Here is a 26,773-nt window from a genome sequence, read left to right on the forward strand (position 1 = left end):
ACCGCTGCAATCCATGTGCTATAGACCCAGAATGCCCTTAGGGAGGGAATTCCAGGATTTTGACTCAGGGACACTTGTGGGGAAATGGGAGAGAGAGAGTGAGGAGTAAGTTTGGGTCTGGGGCAGGAGGAGACACTTGAGGAGGTTAAGCCTTGGAAGAAAGGGAAATCGCAGAGGCTGATTGTCCACACCTCGGTGACCAAGAGCTGACCAGGGTCCTGCAGTTACTGAAGGAGGTGAATGAGGGGGATACACGAGAAGACTTTAAACAGTTGGTTTGTAATAGAGAAAAGAAGCTGGGTTTAGATTGACTTTCCAGGATGTCCCTGCTTGAGCTGAAGACTGCAGCACTCAGTGGTGTTTAAGGTGGATTAACCAGATCTGGCAGTAACCTGAAGATTGGGGGGATTTTTATTCATTTATGGGATGTGGGCATCATCAGCTGGGTGGCTATTTATTACCCATTCCCAGTCACCCTTGATAAGGTGGTGGTGAGCTGTAGTCCCTGTGCTGTAGGTAGACCCACAATGCCATTAGGGAGGGAATTTCAGGATTTTGATCCAGTGAGGAATATTCCACCACACTCCTGACTTGTGGCTTGTAGATGTTGGACCTTAATAATGTTTATTGCATATTTACCAATTACATACTTGACCTTGTTTAAAATGTGACTACTTTATATTCTGTTCTTCACCTTATGATAAACAGATCGATAGATGACATGGACTCATGGGAATTGTTATACAGTTGTGATTACATTGACAGTTCTCTCACAAACATTCTGATGTTATGTTCCCACTTTACCTGTTGTTGCAGCTCCGCTGACATTGAGATTGTGGAGGGAAAGTCCCAGGGAATGGCGGGAGGAGGAAGTGGAAGATGAGGTTGATGACTGGGATTGCGTCTGTGCTGCTCCACTGCTACTTCCTGTCTCTGATTTCAAGCGATCATTTTCTGCTTTTAGAAGTTCAATTTCATTCTGCAATTGAGTAAAAACAGCATTTAGTAGAACCATCAGCCAAGAAAGTGTCTGAGTCACACACCCGTTTAAAATCTCAGAGCTTCTGCTACATTTCTGTGAGACCATACGATGTAGGAGTAGGCCATTCAGCCCATCTTGTCTGCTTCGCCATTCAATGAGATCATGGCTGATCTGATCATCTTCAACTCACTGTCCTGCCTAATCCCTATAGCCCTGATTCCCACATTGATTCAAAATCTGCCTACCTCAGTCTTCAAGATATTTAATGACCCAACCTCGACAGTGCTCTGCTATAAACAATTCCATTGATTTACAAGAAGCTGAGAGAAGAGATTTTTTTCCTCATCTCTCTCCTAACTGGGTGATATCTTACTCTGAGATTACGCGCTTTGATCCTGAACTTTTCCAGAAGGGGAAACAGCTTCTTCACATCCACCCTGCCAAATCCCCTCAGAATCTTGTATGTTTCAATAAGGTCAGCTCTCAATTTTCTAAACTTGAACATGTATAGGCCCAATATACTCAACCTCTTGGTATAAGACAGTCCCTCCATACCTGGGTTCAGCTGAAGGAACCTTCTCTGTCCCTGCTTCGGATGGCAGTATACTTTTCCTTCGATAAGGATCCAAACTGTTCACGGTATTCCAGCTGTGGTCTGACTAATGACTCATATAAGCTTTTGCAAAACCATCTTACCGTTAAACACCATTCCCTTTGAAATAAAAGACAGATTTCCATTTGTCTTTCCTCGTACCTCCTGATCTCGGACACTTGTTTTGTGCATACCATGGACAAAGACTCCCAAATCCCTCTGCGGTGTGGCTTTCTGTAGTCCTTCTCTGTTTAAATAATGTTCAGCTCTTCTCTTCTTCCTGCCCAATTTCTCTTTGGTTTAGAGACACAGCCGTGTCACCAGTTTTAATAGCCGCAGCTTCCAAACTGGGGCCTTCAAATAAACTTAATTGGTTTTGCTTTGAATGTCAAAACATTGCAGGAACAAAATATTTTTGACTTAACAACAGTCACTGGTCAAGGAGCTTGGACATGTTACAGACTGTGTCCTGTGCCAGGCACATTGGTCAGATCGAGAGAACATGAGGGGTCCAGCCATCTTGATCAGCCTTGGCTCAGTGTACAGCACTCTCAGCTCTGAGCCAGAACACTCTGAGTTCAAGTCCCATTTGAAATACTACACCAAAAAGGCTGACCCCCACAGTGCAATATTGAGGGAGTGCTGCCCTGTCAGAGAAATTGACTTTGAGACACACAATAGACAATAGGTGCAGGAGTAGGCCATTCGGCCCTTTGAGCCAGCACCACCATTCATTATGATCATGGCTGATCATCCACAATCAGTATTCTGTTCCTACCTTATCCCCATAACCCTTGATTCCATTATCCTTAAGAGCTCTATCCATCTCTTTCTTGAAAGTATCCAGAGACTGGGCCTCCTCTGCCCTCTGGGGCAGAGCATTCCACACACTCATCACTCTCTGGGTGAAGAAGTTTCTCTTCAACTCTGTTCTAAGTGGCTTACCCCTTATTTTTAAACAGACATTGAACTGAGCTCTGTCCAACATTACAGGTGAAGGTAAAAGATCCTTAAATAACTCCCCAGAGACCAGTATCCCATCACAAAGTCACCCTTTATTCACACGTGGAAAGTCCTTGTCACTGATCCAACTCCCTCAGAGCCAGATCTCAGAGTGTACAGAATCTCTGACACTCCTGGTTATATCTGTCAGCCAGGGCTCCCTGACTGGACCAGGTTAACAGCAGGGGTCTATGTGTGGAGCACTGTTCCAGCTGATCACTTGGCCAACAGAAAAAAAATCTGACTAATCTCAAACTGTTTTTGGGATCTTACTGTGCTCAAACTGGCTCCACTTCCATCATTACCATGGTGACTACAATTCAAATGGTTTTTCATTGATTGAGTGACATTGAGACTCTGAATAGTGTGATGCGAATGTCTCTTTCCCTCAGAGTTACCTGCATCCTGTTCATTGCTTCCCGGATCTGGTCCAGGTGGTGAGCAGAGCTAAGTGCTTCCAGGCGAATATCAGTCAGTTTGAGTTCTTTCTCCCGCAGCTCACTCTTCAGGTGCACAATGGCCTCAGCCTCCGTCTCGGTGCACTCACAGATGCTAAAGTGGTGAAGCAAAGGAATTGATCAGCCTCAGGGCAACACTCTAGAGAGGGTTAGCAGGGCTAAGACAGGGCCTTACAAAACAGCAATAATCCACATTCATCAAAACAAATTGTCCCAAGCAGAGAGCAAAGATCAAGGCTTTCAGAGAAACAGAACTCCACAGGTGAACAGACATGGAAATTGTGACAGCAACAAAAAACAGGCGACACAAACAGCACTGGAAAGGTTTCCACTTTGGAGCAACTCTACCCCATGTTGATGGCCAGTGCAAAGTGCGAACTGATGATAAATGTATGGGACACAAAATTCACCCACTCTGTCTGTGTGCTAATTACAAAAAGCAGATCTAATCATTGGGGACATGCAGATCACTGGCTGTGTCAGCATTTATTGCCCATCCCTAGTTGCCCCTTGAGAGTGTGGGGGTGAGCTGCCTTCTTGAACAGCTGCAGTCCATGTGCTATAGACCCACAATGCCCTTAGGGAGGGAATTCCAGGATTTTGACTCAGGGACACTTGGAGAGGAACTAGTAGGAGGTGGTGTTCCCATGTGTCTGATGCTCTTATCCTTCCAAATGGAAGTGGCTTAAACAATTAATGGTAAAGCTGTCAGAGTGTTGCTGAACAGAGACCTTGGAGTGCAGGTTCATAGCTCCTTGAAAATGGAGTCTCAGGTAGATAGGATAGTGAAGAAGGTGCTCGGAATGCTTTCCTTTATTGGTCAGAGCATTGAGTATAGGAGTTGGGAGGTCATGTTGTGGCTCTACAGGACATGGGTTAGGCCACTTTTGGAACACTGCATTCTGGTCTCCCTGCTATAGGAAGGATGTTGTGAAACCTGAACGGGGTCAGAAAAGATTTGCAAGGATGTTGCCAGGGTTGGAGGGTTTGAGCTATAGGGAGAGGCTGAGTAGGCTGGGACTGTTTTCCCTGGAGTCTCAGAGGCTGAGGGGTGACCTTTTAGAAATGTACAAAATATTGAGGGGCATGGATACGATAAATAGGCAAAGTCTTTTCCCTGGGATGGAGGAGTCCTGAACTAGAGGGCATAGGTTTAGGGTGAGAGGGGAAAGATTTAAAAGAGACCTGAGGGGCAACATTTTCATGCAGAGGTTGGTACGTGTATGGAATGAGCTGTCAGTGTTGGGGGCTGGTACAATTATAGCATTTAAAAGGCAACTGGTTGGGTATGTGAATAGGAAGAGTTTAGAGGGATATGGGCCAAATACTAGTAAGGTTAGATTAGGTTAGGATATCTGATGGGCATGGACAAGATGGATCAAAGGACCTGTTTCCTTGCTGTATTATGATTAGATTAGGTTACCTACAGTATAGAAATAGGCCCTTCGGCCCAACAAGTCCAGACCGACCCTCCAAAGAGTAACCCACCCAGATCTATTCCCCTACAAATGCAACTAACCCTATGGACAATTCAGCATGGCCAATTCACCTAGCCTGCACACCTTTGGACTGTGGGAGGAAACCCACACAGACACGGGGAGAATGTGCAAACTCCACACACTCACGTGAGGCTGCAATCGAACCTGGGTCCCTGGCACTATGAGGCAGCAGTGCTAACCACTGAGCCACCGTGCCGCCCAAACTCTATGACTTAATAGCTATGCCTCTACAATCATGGGTTTGGAAGGTGCTGTCTGAGGATCTTTGGTGAATTTCTGCAGAGCATCAGCAGTTGAGGGAGGAGATGTGGTGCTGGTTAAGTGGGCTGGTTTGAGGGATAGTGTGGAACTTGTTGAATGTTGTTGGAACTGCTTTGCCCTCTTTTCGAGATTAAGGTCAGCCCATTCCTTCTAAGACCTTGCTCCGAGTGCCACGCTGCCATTGCTACACCTTCCTCAATCCCCACCCTCTGCCACTAACTGGGCAGCAATCCCTCCTCTGGACCACCCTGACCCTGACCCTGACCCTGTGCAAATTATGCTTCATGGCCCGTTGCCATTGAGACTTGTTCATCGCCTGCGATCAAACCCACCTGCAAACTCCCATCCCTTATCCCAGATCCCAGATAAACCCCATGGAGCTAATTCTCTAGCAGTATGTCAGAGTGTGCAGGTTAATCACTGGGACTCAGCAGCAAGCAACATAGAGAAGTAAAAAGGCATTTTAGAAAACCAAGGTTTGATTCATTTCGCAACATGAGTATTGATGTGAGAGAATGGACAGCAATGGGCTGTCCACATCACCATATTCCCAGGCTGCACTTTCTGCTTCTCACTGCCCCTCCCTCACTAACAACCAACATTAACAGCTCCATTCCCTCTCCCTTGCTAACATCTATCCAACTCCTACCTGACTAACACCCGGTAAATCGTGTCAGTACAAATGTCATCAGTTTTTGGATTGAGAATGGGTGAACACAGTGTGGTTCAATCCCTGTCAGATAGAGAGATGCTGCTCAGGTGCCAATGCAGTGCAATATACCCAGTGGTGTGGGTTAGACTGTGTGCAGAAGATCAGAAATGACATTTATCAAACACAGACACACACACACACACACACACACACAGTCACACAGATCAGTATTAGAAATGGCTGACATGGTCAAGTTATTGCCCAGTGGGTTAATATTTTACTTTAAGATGAAAAGTGGTGTTACACAACAAACCCAATGTTCTCAGAACAAATATATTTATTCCAAGAAACACCTATAGCATAGCACAGTAACTTTCCAAATCATTAGTAATGTGAGTCTAAATTGTAAATTAATTTGAAAGCAAAAGCCTTGAGAGCTTGTTAAATGATCGGTGCCTCCTCATGTATATATAGTCATTCTGTCATCTTGAGATATCGTCATACAGTCATAGACACAGACAGCATGGAAACAGACCCTTCGATCCAACTCGTCCATGCCGACCAGGTATTCTAACCTAATTTTGTCCCATTTGCCAGCACTTGGCCCATATCCCTCTAAACCCTTCCGAATCATATACCCATCCAGATGAAGAATTAAATGTTGCAATTGTACCAGCCTCTACCACTTCCTCTGGCAGCTCATTCCATACACCCACCACCCTCTGCATGAAAAAGTTGCTCCTTTGGTTCCTTTTAAATCTTTTCCCTTTCACGTTAAACCTATGCCCCCTCGTTTTGGACTTTTCTACCCTGGGAAAAAAACCCTATATTCACCGTATCCATGACCCTCATGATTTTATAAACCTCTATATAAGGTCATTCCTCAACCTCTGATGCTCCAGGGAAAACAGCCCCAGCCTATTCAACCTCTCCCTATAGCTCAAATCCTCCAACTCTGGCAAGAGCCTTGTAAGTATTTTCTGCACCATCTCAAATTCAACAACACCTTTCTTACAGCAGGGTGACCTGAACTGTACTCAATATTCCAAAAGTGGAATTTGCTTTGCCCTATCAAGATCTCCATCATCTCCAAACTTCATTCTGTTTTGCTGAAGCAATGGCAGGCTCAACCATTTTACGCCATGATCGTAGTAAAGGCATGCTCTAACGTAACTCATTAAATTAACATCTGTGAATGCTGGAGGAACTCGGCAAGTCAGGCAACATCTGCAGAGAGAGAAACAGAGTTAATGTGTCAGGTCCAATTCCTCTTCAGGACTGTTTTGAAGAAGAGTCATACCAGACTAAAAATACTGACTGTTTCTCTCTCCACGGATGTTGCGAGACCTGTTGAGTTTCTCCAGCATTCTGTGCTTGTGCTTTATTTTGATTTGATAGTTAAATTAAAAGCTGTTAAATAGCAGCTAGCCAGATCACTGATGCTCGGGATTTGGAGTCAGGAGGTTATGATTCTATCTGCAGACCGGGATTTGATATGATCAGCTTGGCTCACCCAATGGCAGTGTCTGGAGAGATTGTTTCTCCAGTGAACTGTCCCACATTGTCCCCTCAGTGAATGGAAATGATTCCGGGGGCTAAGTCAAAGAAGAGCAGGGAAATGTCTCCCTGATGTCCTGGCCAAAACATTTCCTTCACTCGAAATCAGCCGATTTAGTCATAATCAAATTGCTCTTTACGGGAGCTTGTGTGAAGGTTGTCTGCTGCTTCTCCTGCTGCACAATGGGAACTAAACCTTCAGGAAACATAGAAAAGGTATATAGTGACTACACCTTTCCATGTTTCTCTATTTTTGACTGTGGATCAAAATGGAAAAAGGACTGTTTCTGACCATGGGCTGTTCAACAGGACATTGCATTTTTAAAAACAAATCACTTGAACTCATTGTGAGTTTTGTTTACACTGTTGTTTTCCTCCACTGGGGGAGTTTGGAGGGGTTGCAGGGTAGGTGCAGGCAGTGGGGAAAGATGATTGAGACCCAATCGCACCATGAATACCTGTACAGTGTATGCTTTTAATTAAAGGTTGACTTCTGACTGGTTTCTCAATGAGAACCAATTATGGCAGCCAGGAATCCTCAGCACAGCAACAAATCCTTGATTAGATCCTGGCCACAGGGCCAGCCTGTGGGTTTACAATTCTGTGGCAGAGTATAAACAGATAACACGTCTTTCTCTCCCTCTGTGTGGTGAAGTAATTGAGAACTGAAAGTTAGCTAACCATCCTCTCCCAACATTTGCTATTTGCTCTTGCCTCAAACTAGTGAATAATGAACTGAACAATGCATGTCCCACTGCCTTATATCTTCAACAAAGAAATGAAAAGACCAGAAGATAAGGAGATCGGAGATCAGTTAAACCTCATTGAATCCTCTGGATTGGTGCTATTGAACTGTGCTCCTCTAACTGTTTTTTTGTCCACTCAGAACATCTATGTCTGTTTGTCTGAATGTGTGGGAGTTTAAAACAGAGTAGAGGTTAAGATAATAGCATGAGTAGGTAATAGAGTGAACCCTGACTCTAACCAAGTTTATTCTTTATTTTCTTACTGGAGCAGACCTATTTATAATACATACCAGTTTCCTTTTATGTACAGAAACAATTTTATCTTGCGTTTATCAGACAAGAACATTGGGGACCTTGAGTAATTGGATTCAATCTCTCACCTTTGTGATGCTGGGAGCAGTGGGGCAGGGTCTTAGTGTACTTTCTCAATTGGGCAATTTCAGGCACAACATAAATGCAGGACTTTTCAAATATACAACAGTAAAAATGGTCAGAAAAGGATTTCAAGGACACTCCTCCATTCATTCCTTAATCAAAACTAAAACTCAGGAATCTGGTGCTTTACTGCTTTCAGAGGTCATGCTGTGTCTGCCCAGCCAGTGAGTTTACCTCAAACATACTCAGCTAACCAAACCTCCCACTTTAATAATGGGCAGGCTGGTTCAAAGGTTAACCGGAAAGAATTCCCCAACTAGTTGGAGACTGAGCAGGCACCAATCCAGTGCATCCACATGCAGCACACTACTATTTACCGGGACCCATGCTGATAGATCACTGGGCCATTGAGCTGTTTCCTTGTCACCCAGAGAGACATGGGCTTGCTGAAAGCAGAGGTTAAAACAAAAGGCAAGAAATGAAATGGAGTAACTAATAACAGGAACACATTTGAATTGATTGAGGGGTGTGTGTGTGTCTGTGTGTGTGTGAGAGAGAATGTGTGTTTGTGTGTGTACACAGCCAATGTGTTGCATGTGTCTGAATGAGTTTGTAAGTGTGAAAGTTTGTGAGTTTGTGTGTATGTGAGTGAGTTCACTTATGTGTGTGCTTGCGTATAAATTTCATATCTAGAAATCTGCGATTAAAAGTTGAACTTTTAATTTGAAATTCCATCTTTACACTCACATTTTGTGATCCAGAGGGATTCAGGGTTTTGTGATATGAAGGAGTTAGTTAAGTGCCTCATACTGCACTCAAAATGGTTACTCTGCTTTCTCTCTCTCCACAGATGCTGCCAGACCTGCTGAGTTTCTCCAGCAATTTCTGTTTTTGTTTCAGTTTTCTGGAATCTGCTAATAATTCAAAACCGTTTCTTTCTTTCCTGATGAGGTGGTGATTCTGAGGGGTTTTGCACAAAATGTTCAGAACGTTTGCACACAAGATCATGCAAAAAGCAATCGGGTAAATGACCCGCTGGCGACTTTGGTCAAGAGGAAATCCTGAGCAGGGCAGAACAACTGCCTCACCCACCCTCGCTCTTCTTCCCCTCATCCTGCTCGATTTGTTTGTGACCACCTGGCAGAAGAGATGGAACCTCAGTCTAATGTCTTATGTGAGATGCAGCTCATCATGGGCACACACTCTTAATCTTAATTAGTTCTTCACCTTGTCACAAAGCTGGTCTTTTTTCTCAAAGTTACTCTGCCCTTGATTTTTTTGCACAGGGGTGATAAAACAGCCCAGGTTCTGAAACGGCTGAGTTGGTGCAGAGCTGAATGGTTTATTGGGGCCCTTTTTGTCTACCCCGAAACAGATGACACTGCAGGCCAAAGGCTTTCATGTTTTAGAAAGGAGAGTGGCCATTCCTGGCAGCTGAGAGTTTTTTTTGGTTCGGTTGGAGGAGGGGATGTGTGAAACAGGCTGGTGACTTCTCTCTCTCTTTGCAAACTGTAAGCCTCTGTTTGATTTGACCTTTTGTGCTAAGGGATGTGTGTATTGGGATTGTTGCACATATTTTTGGAACAGCATCATTAAGTAGGGGTTTGCATAGGATAAGTTATGCAGTATTCTGGTTTCTGTTCTTTGTGCTTCATTCTGTAATTTGGTAAATAAATCTTGTTTGTTTAAAACTTGGCAGTCGACCCAGCTAATTTACACCGGAAATATCCACTATACACCTAGCTAAATAAGTAGCAAAGTTATAGTCTGGGCTACCTGCTTAAAAATGTTTGGAGGGGTCTGGCCTAGTCCATAATAACCTTATACACTAATCAACATCTCTTATGCATCGTTCCTGTGACTTAAGCTTGTAAATTTGCTCACTGGTAGATTTGTTCTCAGATGTTTCATCGCCATGCTCGGTAACATCCTCAGTGAACCTCCTGTGAAGCGCTGGTTTTCTGTCTTGCTTGCTAGTTATCTGTTTTGGTCTGTTGAGGTGGGTGATATCACTTCCAGTTCTTTTTCTGAGAGATTAGTAAATGGGGTCCAAATCAGTGTGTTTGTTAATGGATTCCTGGTTTGAATGCCAGGCCTCTAGGAATTCTCGTGTGTGTCTTTGTTTAGCCTGTCCCAGGATGGATGTGTTGTCCCAGTCAAACTGGTGTCCCTCCTCATCTGTGTGTATGGATACTAGTGATAGTTGGACATTTTTTTGTGGCTAGTCCATGCTCATGTATCCTGGTGGCTAGTTTCCTGCCTGTTTGTCCAATGTAATGTTTGTTCCAGGCCTTGCAGGGTATTTTGTGTATGACGTTCGTTCTGCTGGTTGTGGGTAGAGGATCCTTTAAATTCATCAGGAGCTGTTTCAGTGTGTGGGCTACCATGATGCCTAGGGGCCAGAGAAGTCTGGTCAGCATCTCCGAGATGTCTTTAATGTCTGGCAGGGTGGCTGTTTTAAATAATGTCCTGATGCAGCTCCGTTTGTGGGTGTTGGGATGATTGCTCCTGTAATTAAGTATCTAGTCACTGTGTGTGTGACTTTCCTGTAGACGCGTGTCTGCAGCTCTCCATTGGCTTATTGTTCTACCATACCATCTATGAAGGGGAATCTGTTGATGTTCTCTTCCTCTTTGGTTAACTTTATACCCGGTGAGGATGTTGTTTATGTGTTTGTGGGTTTTTTTCTAATTTGTTGCATTTTGTGATGACAAAGGTGTCACCCACATAGCGGACCCAAAGCGTGGGCTGGATCATGGGAAGGCCTGTTCGTTCTCACCTCTGCATCACTGATTCTACATAAAGTCCTGATACAGGTGATCCCACAGGTACCCCATTGGTTTGTTTGTAGATCTTGTTGTCAAAGGTTGTGAGGCATGGGGCTACTAGTTTGAGGATGCTGTCCTTGCTGATGGAGTTGGTGCTGTCATGGTAGAACAAAAAGCCAATGGAGCACCGCAGGCCAGTGTCTACAGGAAAGCCACACACACACTGACCAAATATTTAACTACAGGAGCAATCATCCCAACACCCACAAACGGAGCTGCATCAGGACATTATTTAAATGAGCCACAACTCACTACAGCACCCAGGAACTATGACAAGCTGAGGAAAAACACCTATACAACCTATTAAGGAACAACGGTACCCGATAAATACGGTCCACAGATTCCTGCACAACAGATCTAAACAACACGCCTAAAGTCTTGAGCCACCCTGCCATACATCAAAGACATCTTGGAGATAATGACCAGACTACTCTGACCTCTAGGCATTGTGGTGGTCTACAAACTTACCACCACACTGAAACAGCTCCTGATGAAATTTTAAGGACCCCGTACCAACAACCAGAACGAACGTCATATACAAAATACCCTGCAAGGCCTGGAACAAACGTTACATTGGACAAACAGGCGGGAAACTAGCCACTAAAAGACATCACTGTTATCCATACACACAGACAAAGAGGGACACCAGTTCGACTGGGACAATACGTCCATCCTGATACAGGCTAAACAAACACACACACGGGAATTCCTGGAGTCCTGACATTCAAACTGGAACTCCATTGACAAACGTATCGATTTGAACCCCATTTACCAACCTCTCATAGAGAACTGAAAGTGATATCACCCACCACAGCAAACTGAGACAGATAAATAGCAAGTGGGACAGAACACCAAAGCTTCACCAGAGGCTCACTGATGATGTTACCCAACATGGTGACATGTCTGAGAACAATTCTACCAGCTCAGTGAGCAAATTTACAACCTGATCCACAATCTGTGTGACAAATCTTCTCCAAAATTGTTCCTGTGGGATTTCGAAGACACTCACACTCCAAGGGCCAACTTTAACCCTGAACAATTTGTACTTTTGAACCAGGTACATCAGGGCCTGAGAACCAGAACAGATCATTTCCTCCCAATTAATATCAACAACTGCACACGACGCAACAACGATTGGTCTACACTCAGGTGGTGTGGCTCTCACTGGGAGCTTTGTGTATGATGTCCCACTCTAGAGGTTTCAGAAAGACTCTAGTCTGACGCTGCCAGGGCACTGATACAGGAGTGCAGCACAGTCTCCCTGTCTTGCACAATGGGTCAAACATGAAAATGAGCTGAACCAGTGAACATTATGGGACAATGGGGTCCTTCACTGCATGTGGAGGATTGTGAGATGGTCTGGAGAGTGAGATTGGGGCATTTTACTGCCTTTACAATTCCCAATTCTGCTCAGATCTATGGTGATCTTTATTTTCACATGACTCCTCTAATCCTCTCTTCAGTTATTTCATGTCTCACTGCCTGATTGGCTAAGTCTTGACTCTGGCAAAAATCACCGCCCCATCCACGTTTCTGTTTTAATTAATTAACTAATTAATGAGACCATTCCCCCTTCCTGGCTGTAAAACAAACTGGGTGGTATTTAAGGCACATACTAGCCACTGGCTGGACAGAAGCAGGGCTCCCACATTGCCCTCCCTGGGGAAAGGCCAACCCATTCATCTCCAACACACCGTGAAGGGTCAGGATGGATGAGGAACCTGGGGATACAGGAGAAGGTCACAAAGTAATGGCTGCACTGGGATTGGAGAGGGGGTCCTCAGCAGGGACTAGAGAGTGCCTACTTCCTGACGCCAAGCTCCTCAATTGGGTACTGAGTGCCATTCAACAACAGCCCCCTACTATTCCCCCACCCCATGAAACCCAAAAGTAACACTGACAGGAGTTTTCTTTCAGTGAGGCAACGTACTGCCCTGTGCTCAGGCTTTAATTACCCACTTCATGGTGCTGCTGTCAGCAGTGGGTGGGGGGGTGGGGGGGGTGGGGGGGAGGGGGGTGACTGACATTTGCAGGTCTTCCTACCAATTGGGGGTAGAAACAGAAAGACACTGGGGTACCCACCTAACACACTCCTGCTCGATTTGATCCCCTCCAATCTCCAGACTGCAGCAGGAGGGGCATTCTGCTCAGACTCATGGAGACATCTTCCATTTCTGGATGAAGTGTTGACCTTATTTCATACTGGCCTTCCCTCAGTTAGAGCACAGCAGACAGTAACGGGTGAGCTATCAAGTTGGTTTGGGTCATGGGGTGGGGTTTAAATGTTTCCAAACCTTGTTCAGAAATTGTGAATCCTAATTTATTTTGCCCACGTTTATGTAGCTGTAAGATCTTTCAAATCACTTACGCGGATGTAGAATGTGATGGTTTCAGGGATCCAGGATCTGTTGAGTCCTGGTGTGATTTGGGAGATGATGGAATTGAGGAGTCAGTGATTTCTTCGATGTCCGAATGAGAGAGGTTGGGTTTTGATGATTTCTTTTTACCAAAAGCTTGCTTGAAGGAGCTTCTCAGCTGGAAAGTAAAAGTCAAACTTTGAAGGATTGTCAAAACACCCATCGGATTTACAAATATTTCTCAGGGAAGGAAATCTGCCACCCTTACATGGTGAGGCCTACATGTGAATCCAGACCCCCAGCAACAGGGCTGACTCTTAACTGCCCTCAGACAGCCACGTTGGACAAAGGCAAAAACCTTTGACCTCGCCAGTGACATTCCTCATCCCGTGAAGGAATGAAATGAAACAAATCACATGGTGGTAATTCTGAAACTGACATCAGTGTCGTGGAGACTGGTTGTCATGGTGATTGATTTATACTGGATGTTCCAATTGGTGGAAATGGAGCTGGGAATTAGACAGAATAGCCAACCTTTCAACCCAACTGAATCCAAGTCAGCAGTCTGGGAGACAAGCAGAGGTTCAGGAGAGTAAACCCTGGAAGCAGGAAGATTAGATTAGATTACTTACAGTGTGGAAACAGGCTCTTCGGCCCAACAAGTCCACACCGCCCCGCCGAAGCGCAACCCACCCATATCCCCACATCCACATCTACCCCTTACCTAACACGACGGACAATTTAGCATGGCCAATTCACTTGACCTGCACATCTTTAGACTGTGGGAGGAAACCGGAGCACCCGGAGGAAACCCACGCAGACACGGGGAGAACGTGCAAACTCCACACAGTCAGTCGCCTGAGGCGGGAATTGAACCCGGGTCTCTGGCGCTGTGAGGCAGCAGTGCTAACCACTGTGCCACCGTGCCACCCACAGGAAAGGCCATTCTTTCACAAGATTAAGCATCATTACATCAGGAAGGCGAGAATCCCCATTGTGCTCTTACACACTGTTTAAAAACAAGTATATGCAGAGGTAAAGTACACTGCACATAAATATTGTTACTTAATCCTTGAAAATTGCCACCCAGTTTGATAGGGTTGTTAAGAAGGTATACAGTGTGTTAGTTTTTATAAGTGGAGGGTTGAGTTTTGGAGCCACAAGGTCATGCTGCAGCTGGTCGCACTTGGAGTATTGCGCACTGTTCTGGTCACAGCTTTATATGAAAGATGTGGAAGCTTTAGAAAGGGTTCAGAGGAGATTTACCAGGATGTTGCCTGGTATGGAAGGAAGGTCTTATAAGGAAAGGCTGAGGGACTTGAGGCTGTTTTTGTTAGAGAGAATGTTGAGAGGTGACTGAATTGAGACATACAAGTTAATCAGAGGGTTACATGGCTTGGACAGTGATAGCCTTTCTCCTCGGATGGTGATGGCCAGCACGAGGGGACATAGCCTTAAATTGAGGGGTGATAGATATAGGACAGATGTCAGAGGTAGTTTCTTTACTCAGAGAGTAGTAGGGCCGTGGAATGCACTGCCTGCAACAATTGTAGACTCAACAACTTTAAGGGCATTTAAATAGTCATTGGATAGGCATATGGACGATAATGGAACAGTGTAGGTTAGATGGGCTTCAGATTGGTTCCACAGGTCGGTGCAACATTGAGGGCTGAAGGGCCTGTACTGCACTGAAATGTTCTATGTTATATGTTACAGTTTATCTCATAAAAGCTAGGAGCAGGAATAGGCCATTCAGCTCCTCCGGCCTGCTCCATCTTTTGAGATGAACATGGGTGATCCCATCGCGGCCTCAAATCCACTTTCCTGCCCACTCCCTTTAAACAATTACTAATTTAAAATCAGAGTATCACCTCCTTAAACTTATTCTTTATAGTTGCAATGGAAATAGGAGGGCTTTTTAAAAAATTCATTCATTGGAATGTGCAACACTGGCTGTGTCAGTATTTATTGCCTGTCCCTAATTGCCCCTCGAGAAGGTGGGGGTGAGCTGCCTTCTTGAACCGCTGCAGTCCATGTGCTGTAGGTAGATCCACAATGCCCTGAGGGAGGGAATTCCAGAATTTGACCCAGAGACAGTGAAGGAAAAGCGATATATTTCCAAGTCAGGATGGTGAGTGGCTTAGAGGGGAACTTGTATTGGCTGCCCTTGTCCTTCTAGATGGAAGTGGTCATGGGTTTGGAAGGTGCTGTCTGAGGATCTTTGGTGAATTTATGCAGAGCATCTTGTAGATGGTACACACTGCGGCTACTGAGCGTTGATGGTGGAGGGAGTGGATACTGAAGGTGGTGGATGTGCCAATCAAGCGGCTGCTTTGTCCCTGGATGGTGTCAAGCTTCTTGAATGTTGTTGGAGCTGCCCCCATCCAGGCAAGTGGGGAGGATTAAGAGTCAGAAGCTGTTTTTTTAAAAGTTCTTAAAACTTCGAGGGAAATAAAAATGACTGACCCCTGTAATAGAATGTTAACATTTCTAGGATTTAATATCCAAGAGTCATCAGGAAACAAAGCTAACAGCTTAACTGTAGCCATCTTTCTACCTGGAACAAAAATCTTCCTTTGAGCAATTTCTCTAAGAATTTACTGACAAAGCAACTCTCCAATTGAAGCAGCTGGCAGCTTCCAGTGTAGTGGAGGCCATTCAGCTCACCACAGCCATTTCAGTGCTAGCCCTTCAAACAGAGCTCCTACTGCCTGTGACTTGACAGATTTGGAATGCGGACGAAGTTTGGGAAACTGTTCAAAGTGATGCACACTGATCACTTTCACAGCAAGTGCCGATTAAAAAAAAACCGAACTTACCCAGCTCTGTTTCTTCTTTTTTTTCTTTGAGTCGCTATCATTCACAGTCCCGATGCTGGAATGGCTGGTCGCACTGTTGATGCTGGAAACACTGTCTGAGGAATGTTGTCTTCTAATCCGTATATCTACTGGGAAATCAGAGTCACACCCTGAGCACCGTGGGACACTCTGTTACTGATAAACTCGAGGAATGGGTGAAAGGAGAGAAGTCATTGGTGGAGGACATCGTAACCGTTTGAAAAAAATAAAACCAGGAAGTATTTATTATTTGAAACTGATCTCTGGTTTGAAAGGACCAAAAGGAAGATGAGACCGAGGGAGGTCGGCGGCTTTTGTAAACCAATAAACGGAATGTGGGAGAAAGCGAGGACTGCAGATGCTGGAGATCAGAGTCGAGAGTGTGTTGCTGGAAAAGCACAGCAGGTCAGGCAGCATCCAAGGAGCAGGACAGTCAACATTTTGAGAATAAGCTACTCATCAGGAATGAGGCCTGGGTGATGAAGGGCTTATGCCCGAAATCTCGATTCTGAGGAGATGCTGCCTTTTCCAGTGCCAGACTCTCCACAATAAACGGAATGTGCTGAGCTTTCGTTTCCACACCAGCTTATAGAAGGAAACAGGCACAGCCTGACAATTGTTCACTTCGCTCAAACTACACAGGAAGACTCAGGGACAAGTTGAGTCCAGTTCAGAGCAATGTCAACAGTGTGGTTTCAATTCCAACTGATTGGCCTTCGGACCTATCTCCTCACTCTTCCCCCAAGGGTACAGTTTTTATTTTGGTTCATTCATTAGGATAGCATTTATGGTCAATTCCTAATTTCCAGTTAAGGATTAATAACCCCTGTTTAGGAATCAACCATATTTCTGTCGGCCAGACTGGGCAAGGACAGCAGATTTCCTTCTCCAAAGGGAGTTAGTGAACTTGATAGGTTTCTACAAGAAACAACAATGGTTGTCATTAGCTCATTTTTTATTTAATTCAAATTGATGAGACTTTTACCCACATCCCCAGGACATTAACCTAGACTGATTAATCCAGTCAGATTCTGGATTAGTGGTGCTGGAAAAGCACAGCAGTTCAGGCAGCATCCGAGGAGCAGGAAAATACCACTACACACCATTGCAATGCATTAGTAAACCATCACTGACAAAACAAAACCAGCTCTGGCCAGGAAACCCACGACAAACCATTATTAATCTTCAACATGGACCAGACCGAGACAGCATGTCTCATGGGGAATCTGAAAACTGTCTCCCTACCTCAGGAAAGCTTTGAATGCTGGGCCAATGACAATGGTCAAGGCTGAGATGAACTCGTGTTTGCTCTGAGAGGGTGTGATGGGGGATGGAGCAAACACAAGTCACACCATAAAGAAATGGCAGAATGGCTAGCAGGGTCTGAATGGCTTCCTGCTATGAGCAGTGCTCCTACCCTGCTGCACCCAGTTTTCACTCTGTACCTTTGCTTGGATGGTCTGGGCCATTTAAAGCTCCCTGGATGGCAGCTTGAGCAGCAGAATTTTGTGTCTTCAGCATTTCAATGGTCTCTCTCAGCTCAGTGAGTTCCGACTCCTGCGGGAGAGAAATAGGAAGCTGTTTCATTGAAATGGAGACAGTAGTTCCACCAGTCCCACATCACCCTCCCCCCCACCCAGCCAAATCGACCCCCTCACAACCAGCTGCTCCCGATCTGTACTCGCTCCACAGAGAGCTCATCACCTCAGTGAATCTGTCCAGTTTAGCTGACATCAGTATTTATCACACCGACTGTAAGAGCACTTTCAGTCAGGAGCAATCACGATTACACAAGACAGAGCATTTTAACATTTGCAAAATGAGAATTTACTGTGAGGTGATGGCTTAATGATATTGTTGATGGACTTTCTCCAAAAACCAAGTTAATGTTCTGTGGGCCTGGGTTCAAATCTCACCTCAGTAGATATTAGAATTTGAATTCAATAAAAACGTCAGGAATTAAGAGTCTAATGATAATCATGAGTCCATTGTCAATTATCTGAAAAATCCATCTGGATCACTAATGCCTTTTAGGGAAGGAACTGCCATCCTTACCTGGTCTGGCCTACATGTGACTCCAGACCCATAGCAATGTAGCTGACCCTTAACTACCCTCTGGGTAATTAGGGATGCACAATAAATGCTGGCCCAGCCAGTAACACCCTCGTCCCATGAATGAGTACAGAAAAAGAATTATCAGGCTGAACATGAACACATCGAACCCAATTAAAGTCAATGAGTTCAGTGCATCAGCTGTGAACAGTGAATATTGGTCCAATATTTATCCCTTGACCAATATCAAAAAGAAGCAAATTAACACAGTCATTGTCTTATTGCTGTTTGTGGGAGGTTGCCATGGATACATTGGCTGCAACATTCTCTATATCCCAGCAGGGATGACTTTCCCAAAGTCCTTAATTGGCTGTAAAGCAATATGGGATGTCCTGAGGTTGTAAAAGGTGCTATATTAATGCAATCTACTTTGATTTTATTATATCGATGATTAAGAGAATGGGGTGAAGCATATGAATCTCTCCCAATTAAAGACTCACAGGAAGTCACAATAAGCCCCATGAAACTCATGTTCAAACTGATGGTGTACAGTACAGCTGTTGTTGGAACATCCTGGCTCTTCCCATTGGAGCAATGAGAGTTAATTCAATAAATTATTTTTCATATCTTCAATGGAGTGAACAAGGAAATGTCATTCTCTCTGACGAGGGCTGGGGGTGTGGAGGAGTCAGTGATGAGGGGTAAACAGAGAGTAAGAAGCTCTTTCTTCCTCCAAATGTGCAACCTATTACATCTCACTACTCTTCAGGAAAGTTCGATAAACAGCTGCTCTGGTCAAAGGGGGTAGAGTGAGTGAGATAATGGGATGTATTTTGGATTGTTCTCACAAAGAGCTCACTCAGACACAATGGACAAATAGCCTCCTCAACACTGTAATTTATTTAATTTCCAAGTTTCATCTTTCAACAAACTGTTGGTGTTTCTTCATGGTCAGTCAGTTAAAATTAAAAGCTCACACAGTGGAGTTAAAAACATTTCCATGATTAAAATAGATATAATCAGTTATTGTAGTCGATTAGTTGCAAACTAGTTGAATCAAACTGTCAGTAGATTTGTCTAAGATAGCCAAGAGATATCAGGCCCTTTCCCGAAGGTGTGTTAGATTTTTCACACAGCTCACCTTTTGCTCAGCAGTCATAGTTAAGTTCTGTAGCCGGGAGGTCATGTTGCTTAAACTCTGTTCAAAAGCAGCCACGAGGTGAGCCTGTCAATACAGGATGAAGGTTAAAATCGTTACAATAAAATTATCCCGTTGCTATCTGTATCTTCTCAATGAGCCAGGTAAAGTCACAATAACCAGTGTCGACCATGTGAAAAGTTCATGATTAGAATAGTTATGTTTTAAAGAAGAAAGGAAGAAAGACTTATATTTATATATCTCCTTTCACAACCACCGGACATCTCATCTCAAAGCATTTTACATTGAATGAGGTAGTTTTGAAATGTAGTCACTGTTGTAATGTGAGAAATGTTACTGAAATAACTCCATGGAGGTTGAGGTCCTGTCACTAAGTCACTTGTTATTTACACATGAACAATCCTTGACTGTAATTCTGCCTCATTCAGAGTCATCTCCCAGTGTGGCAGTATCTCTGACACACCCCTCTTTATCTGTCAGTCAGGGCTCCCTGATTGGATCAGGTCAACAACCCCAATCAGGAAAGTCATATTCTATGACAACCACCTGGCTGATCTCATTAATATCACTAGTTACAGTAAATCTGTGCTTAGCAAGTTCCCATAAACAGCAGTGTCAAATCATGTAATCATTTTTTGTGATGTTGGGCAAGGGATTTATATTGGCCAGGATATCAGGGAGAACTCTGTCATGCCACAGAATCTTTTAGCTCTACCAAAGCTGAAAAATAGGGGCCTCAATTTAATGTCTCCTCCGAACGACAGCACTTCCAACAGTGCAGCACTCCCTCAGCACTGCATGCAATGTCAGCCTTGAGTTCTGTGCTGAAACCCCGGAATGAGATTTGAACCTGGAATTGTATGACTGAGTGGCAAGAGGTACTTTCAAGATGGCGCCAACACCAGGCAACTGCTTGGGAGCTCCCTACAGCAGATCTTACTCTAACATTTCTTATAACCATACTACACTTTGAAATTCTAAGTCTAAATTCTACACTAAATTCTAAGTCTGTAAAGATTCCTCTTGCTTTATTTTGTCCCTGTGTAACCTGAGTGCCTTACTCTGTCCAAACAGCCTGTGATCTGTGTGCCCTTGCTTACTATGGTCTGCCTATAATGCTCACAAACAAAGCTTTTCACTGTACTTAGGTAAACATGGCAATAAATCAGATCAATCAATCAGAGTGGTCCCCACTCAGCCATTGCAGTATTAAAGTTGATCAATAAATCTCATAGGTTTATTCACAAATGCACACAGTCGGTGATCAGTTACATGTAATAACTCCAGAAAACAGCAAAAATCATCACTGCAATAACGAGAAAGTGATTCACAAGTGCACAATTATTTCTGAGCGTTGTCACAAATCTGGAATTTTGCCCTGGGATTTTTGCTGGGTCAGAGATAGGGCTATCACACAATGGAGCAGATTGGGATCAGATAGTCTCTATACTCATGCAGACACCTTCCAAAAATGTCCAGTTCAGAAAAAACAGACCGGCCACGGTGGTAGACTCGCCAACATTAGAAGCATTTAAATGGTCTTTGGATAAACATAGTAGGATAGATGGGCTTCAGATTGGTTTCACAGGGCGGTGCAACATTGAGGACTGAAGGGCCTGTACTGTGCTGGAATGTTCTATGTTCTATGTTGCATGTTGTATGCTCTATAATTGGAATCATTCGCATGGCTTCTGTTGGTCCAATGTAAAAGGTTATTGACACAATCCATTGTTACAATGTTATTGTATCATTGTGAAATAAAACACAGTACCAATACAGCGTGGATCAGTACATATCTCAAATGATGCTAAGAGATATTTACATCTGGTAACAACATGGGTAACCATTAGATGCAGCGACTGGTTTTATTCCCCAGCATCGCCCATGTTTTCCCATAACCTCAAAAACCCACTATCGTTACTCTTTCCTTAATCCCTCCATCCTCATTCCCTTTTATCGTGTACAAACCCAGGTTTTTTTTCTCAATTAAAGATTGTATCCTGCGTTATCTCACTTTTCCAAAGACTTTTAAAAACAATTTTGATTAATATTCAATGTTTTTGCAGAACCTTTAGAAGAAATCTGAACGATATCTGAAGTTTCTAAGCTTTATATAGAGTGATGCTTTTTGCTGCTTTCTCTTGAGTTATTAGAGAAAGTCAATTCCCAAATATATATTGGAAGGACATGGAAACTTTGGAAAGGGTTCAGAGGAGATTTACTTGGATATTGCCTGGTATGGAGGAAAAGCTGAGGGACTTGAGGCTATTTTCGTTAGAGAGAAGGAGTTTGAGAGGTGACTTAATAGAGACATATAAGATAATCAGAGGGTTAGATAGGGTGGACAGGGAGAGCTGTGAGTGTGGTGCTGGAAAAGTACAGCAGGTCAGGCAGCATCTGAGGAGCAGGAAAGTCAACGTTTCGGGCAAAAGCCCTTCATCAGGAATCATGAAAGGCTTTTGCCTGAAACATTGATTCTCCTGCTCCTCGGATGCTGCCTGACCTGCTGTGCTTTTCCAGCACCACTCTCTGATCTAAACATATGACGTAAATGGAATAGTGTCAGTTAGATGGGCTTCAGATTGGTTCCACAGGTCAGCACAACATCAAGGGCCGAAGGGCCTGTACTGCGCTGGAATGCTCTATGTTCTATATATGTTTGCAAATAAATGAAGATAAATTTACATTATAGTTTGAATGTAATAAATCATGCAAAGTTTATTTTGACAAAAATTAAAGGTCAATTAAAAATCTACTGCACAGTAATAATACATAGGACATAGGTAGGCCATTCAGCCCCTTGAGCCTGTTCCACTACTCAGTGGGATCATAGCTGATCCATAGCCTAACTCCATATACCTGCCTTTGGCCCATAATCCTTAATACTTTTGCTTTCATCAAAACTCCTCAGTAATATTCAAAACTTGAATTGCAACACCAATAAAATAATTATATTATCATTCACAGCCCCATGCCCAAGAGACTGAGATAGATTTGTCTCCATGGAAACACGCTTGCTGTTGCTGTAGGGGGCACAACTGCTAGAAAAGCTTTATGGAGATATTTCAAGGGTGTTGATTAATCTGGGAAAGTTTGAGCAGCAGTCTACACTCACTTTGCGACTTTTTCAGAACGAGGCAGTTTGCTCATTTTTCAGGTTGCTTGAAACCTTTGCTTTAGGCATGTTTCTCATTCAAGGTCTCCAGTATTTGCTGCCCCCACCAAACCCAATCCTGGCCAACAATCAGTTCCCCAAATGCGGAGGTAGCGCTCCGATTATCTTGGGCAGTCCATTAGCAGGGACAGCTTTGACTGCAATTCCATGACTCCATGGATGAAAGACAAATTGGAAATCTGGAATCCTTCCCAGTTCCAAACTCAGAGAACCTCAAGGCTATAAAAAGTCATGAATTCCTTGCAACAGAAAGCAGAATTACTCATAGAGTGCATCAGTATTCAGGGCCTCAAGTGTATTTATACATTGGACAAATGACAGGCCTCATTACAACGTAATAACTTTCTCTGTCAATTTGACTTTTGCTAAATGGAACATCAATTGCACGGAGGGGACAAAACTGTCAAGTATCTTTTATAAAATGGCACCTGAGTTCAATTAGAAAAGCTCTGTACGAGAAACACGGTTTGTGTCAGGAGGTCTATCATCATTGTTGAATTGTTCCTGGTGAGAAGGATGTAATTATATCCCAGTGCTGACAGATCTCTCTCTGCTTCCCATCAAAAGAAACCACTTTTTAAAGCAAGGCAAGCACGCAACTCAAATCAATGTACTATTCCTTAATAAACCAGCGGCCACGACCATTGAAATTATATCCCCACCGACACATTTACGGTTTATTATAGCCAGAATGCAATATGAATTGGGTTAACCAGAGCTATAATGGGATATTCTCACATTATAGCTGAGCCCCAAGCTGAAAAATCAGCATTTTTCCTTCACTCAGTCTTTGGCAAATCTCTTGACAAATAAGCGTTCCTTTCTCTATTATAGAATTCAGTTCCAATAGCGATACTTTCAAAACCTCTGCATAGTTCCCAACGTCTGTGTTATTTTTACAATGAACTGAATGGGGTCAATGTTAATAATCCTTAATGAGGAGCTGGGGGGCAAGAGTGTTGAAGATTTAAAATGGAACATCTGAAATGACAGATCTAACTCAATGTTTAAGCACTTGCTGCTGTCATTGAAATGGTGTGGCATGCTGATGCCTGGTATTTCATTATACTGTTAGAAACTTATTAATAAAAATCTCTGCCATAAGCTAAATTTCTCCAAGGAGTTCTTTTCAACTCAAAAGCTCTGCTGCTTTCTTGCTGATGTGTGTTTTGTTTAGTGATGCCGAGCAAGAGGAACTTATTGACAATTGCTCATCAATACTGACATCACTGAAAGGGGAGACATATCATGGAAGTGTTTTCTCTCACGTTCAGCATGAGCAATGCAAAAACGTCACATTTTGTAAAATTACTATAATTCCTACTACAGGAGTGACTGGTCGGCAAGTTGACTCAGATTAGTCAGTGCATCGCAAAGTCACAAAGTATTTACACAGTCCTGTTTTGCAGAGAACAAAAGCCATGTGTGATTAAGCCATGTTACAAGTGCGACTGATTATCTTAATTTAATTGTCAATGTAGCTTTCTCCTTGACAACTCCTTGGCAAATGAGAGTCAACTTGCCAGCCAATCAGCAACCTTTTCTCTGTAGTATAAATGGTTGTGATTGTTTGAAATTTGGCATTCTTGCATGGGTCCTGATGAATATTAACATGTCTTTCTTTCCAATATTCAATATTCACCTTCTGTCTGACCAGGCGGCAGGTTGAATATGGACATTGTGAGCTGGCCTTGAATGCTCACTCACTTGGCTAGCAGGAGGGGTTTCTGTTAAACCCGGCCAATTGCTACGGTCAGGACATATCGACAGTAAGTTTAAGCTGGGCTTCACAGAGAGTGGGCATTTCCTATGGGCCATAGGAATTCCAGTGAAATGAACAGGAAGAGGCCATTCAGCATCATGAGCTTGGGCTTCCACCACTCAATGAGACCAGGGCTCATCCACATCCAAAAACCTTAAACCTCTCCTTAACTCTGATCTAAAATCCCCAACTGCTTCAAGAAGACCAGCATCATCCCATCCAAAGAGAAATCCTGCAGTGTCCCTCAGGGACCACCACCCAGTGGCTCTGACCTCCATCATTACGACATGTTTCAAGAGGTTAGTCATGGCTCACATCAACTCCAGCCTCCCAGCCTGCCTCAGTCCTTTGCAATTCAACTACTGGCACAACAGGTCACAGCAGACTCCATCTCCCTGGCCCTACACTCATCCCTGGAACATCTGGATAATAAGAATGCGTACATCAGCCTCTTACTTGTTGGTTATAGTTTCATCTTCAACATCATAATTCCAAACAACTCATCTCTTAATTCCAAGGCCTAGGTCTTGTATCCCCCCTCTATAATTGGATCTTTGATTTTCAGAACACAGGAAAGAGGCTGGGTGCTTAGCAGCATGCTGTAAAGACAACAATCTCTCCCTCAATGTCAAGAGTGTGGTGCTGGAAAGATACAGCAGGAGCAGGATACTCCCACCTTCCCCCCAGCCCCACCCCCCCTCCCATTTATCTCTCAGTCCCCCCAGCCTACAAGCCTCATTCCTGATGAAGGGCTTATCCCCAAAAAATTGATTGTCCTGCCCCTTGGATGCTGCCTGACCACCTGTGCTTTTCCAGCACCACACTCTCGACTCTGATCTCCAGAATCTGCAGTCCTCACTTTCTCCTCTCCCTCAGCAAAATGAAGGAGCTGGTCACTGAGTTCAGGAAGTGGAGTGGAGGACACGCCCCTGTCTGTATCAATGGGGCTGAGGGGGAGATGGTCGAGAGCTTCAAGTTCCTGAGAGACCAGTGATCTGTCCTGGTCTATCCACCTCAACGTAATGGTCAAGAAAGTACAGGGTCTCCACTTTCTCAGGAGGCTATGAAATTCACAGGTCCATATTGACTCTTACAATTCTTTTCAGTGCACCATAGAGAGCATCCATCTGGATGCATCACAGTGTGATTTGGCAACTGCTCTTCCTGAGACCACCAGGCGTTACAGAAAGTGTTGAACACAGCCCGGTCCATCAGACAAACCAGCCTCCCACCCGCTGACTCTGCCTACACTTCCCACTGCCTCGGGAAAGCAACCAACATCATCACAGACCCCTCCCACCCCGATTATAATCTCCTCCACCTTCTTCCATCGGACAGAAGAAACAAAAGTTAAAAAACACGTTCCAACAGATTCAAGAACAGCTTCTTCCCCGTTATGATCAGACTTTTGAACAACCCTCTCAAATGTAACTGCTGATCTCTCTCTGTAACCTCTCTGCAGCTGTAACACTGTACCCTGTACTCTGTCCTGCTTCCCTGATGCACTCTGTATGATACAATCTGCCTGTATAACACACAAACCAACACTTTCCACTGTATCTCAGTCCATGTGACAACAATAAAATCAAACAAATCAAATCAAATCAGCCAGGTTCCACTATTTCATATCCTTGACTCTTACACGTCAGATTTCAAATGATTGACGTAGCTCCTGCAGCTCCTGCTGGTTGTGTTGGAGAGTTCTACACTTCAATCCCAGTAGGTATGGACGAGTGTTCCCTGACTACTCTCCAGAACGTGGATGCACACTTGAAACATTCAGAGTGATGGGCTAAATGGGCTGAAAAGTGGGATAGTGTTACTAAGTCAGCTCAGACCCAATGGGCTACAAGGCCTCTTCTGACCAGTGTGATGTTGTGAATAGCGAAGCTCTCATTTCAACACTACATCTAATCATCTGAGACTCTCTCATGAGTGGAAGGGGTTTCTCTCCAGCCAACCTATCAATTCCTTACAAAATCCTCCAACTCTCAGGAAGTGAGGATGAGTGAGGGTGCTGGGTAAAGGAGCGAGGCCAATGGGGTTGGGGAACAGAGAAGCAAAGGGGAGGGGAGAGGCTGTAAAGAGGAGTGAGGAGTTGTAAAAGAGAGAACAGAGCTGGAGGACCTACTGAACAAGGGGGTACAAAGGGTGGGACAAGTCTGAAGGGGGAGTCAAGGGACACAAAGGAGAGACCGTTTGAACTTTTCAATAAAAGAATTCTCATCTCACTGGGATCAGGATAATCATACTCAACCTTCTCCCAAGAAACATAACAGCTAGTGAGCCAGAATGTTACTGTTAGAAACTTCAATCAAATCAGCCCCGAACCACCTATCCCAGGAAATACACATCCAGCTCAGTAACTCTCCTCATTATCTCAACCCGGAATCCCGGTACCATTCCACTGGGATATTTCTCTTCCTCCTTCTTCCATTCTGGACACCAGTATAAACCAGTTTCTGTTGGAGATAGTGAG

At 44.1% G+C, this 26,773-nt stretch overlaps 1 protein-coding gene across 15 annotated transcripts in view; it reads right to left on the reverse strand.

The window, feature by feature from the left end:
• Positions 1–26,773, reverse strand: part of nav3 (neuron navigator 3) — a 927,909-nt gene that overhangs the window by 26,596 nt on the left and 874,540 nt on the right. For 14 of the 15 annotated variants that reach the window (XM_072552054.1, XM_072552051.1, XM_072552053.1 and 11 more), the window contains 6 exons: positions 19,340–19,423; positions 17,592–17,703; positions 16,129–16,256; positions 13,321–13,487; positions 2,975–3,128; positions 805–979 (listed from right to left, as the gene is read on the reverse strand). In XM_072552054.1, the coding sequence (XP_072408155.1) occupies positions 805–979; positions 2,975–3,128; positions 13,321–13,487; positions 16,129–16,256; positions 17,592–17,703; positions 19,340–19,423 (820 nt within the window). The remainder of the gene's footprint in view (positions 1–804; positions 980–2,974; positions 3,129–13,320; positions 13,488–16,128; positions 16,257–17,591; positions 17,704–19,339; positions 19,424–26,773) is intronic. The other variant, XM_072552048.1, reaches the window with a different exon arrangement.

Source organism: Chiloscyllium punctatum, chromosome 32 (assembly GCF_047496795.1).
Source record: "Chiloscyllium punctatum isolate Juve2018m chromosome 32, sChiPun1.3, whole genome shotgun sequence".
Taxonomy (NCBI): Eukaryota; Metazoa; Chordata; class Chondrichthyes; order Orectolobiformes; family Hemiscylliidae; genus Chiloscyllium; species Chiloscyllium punctatum.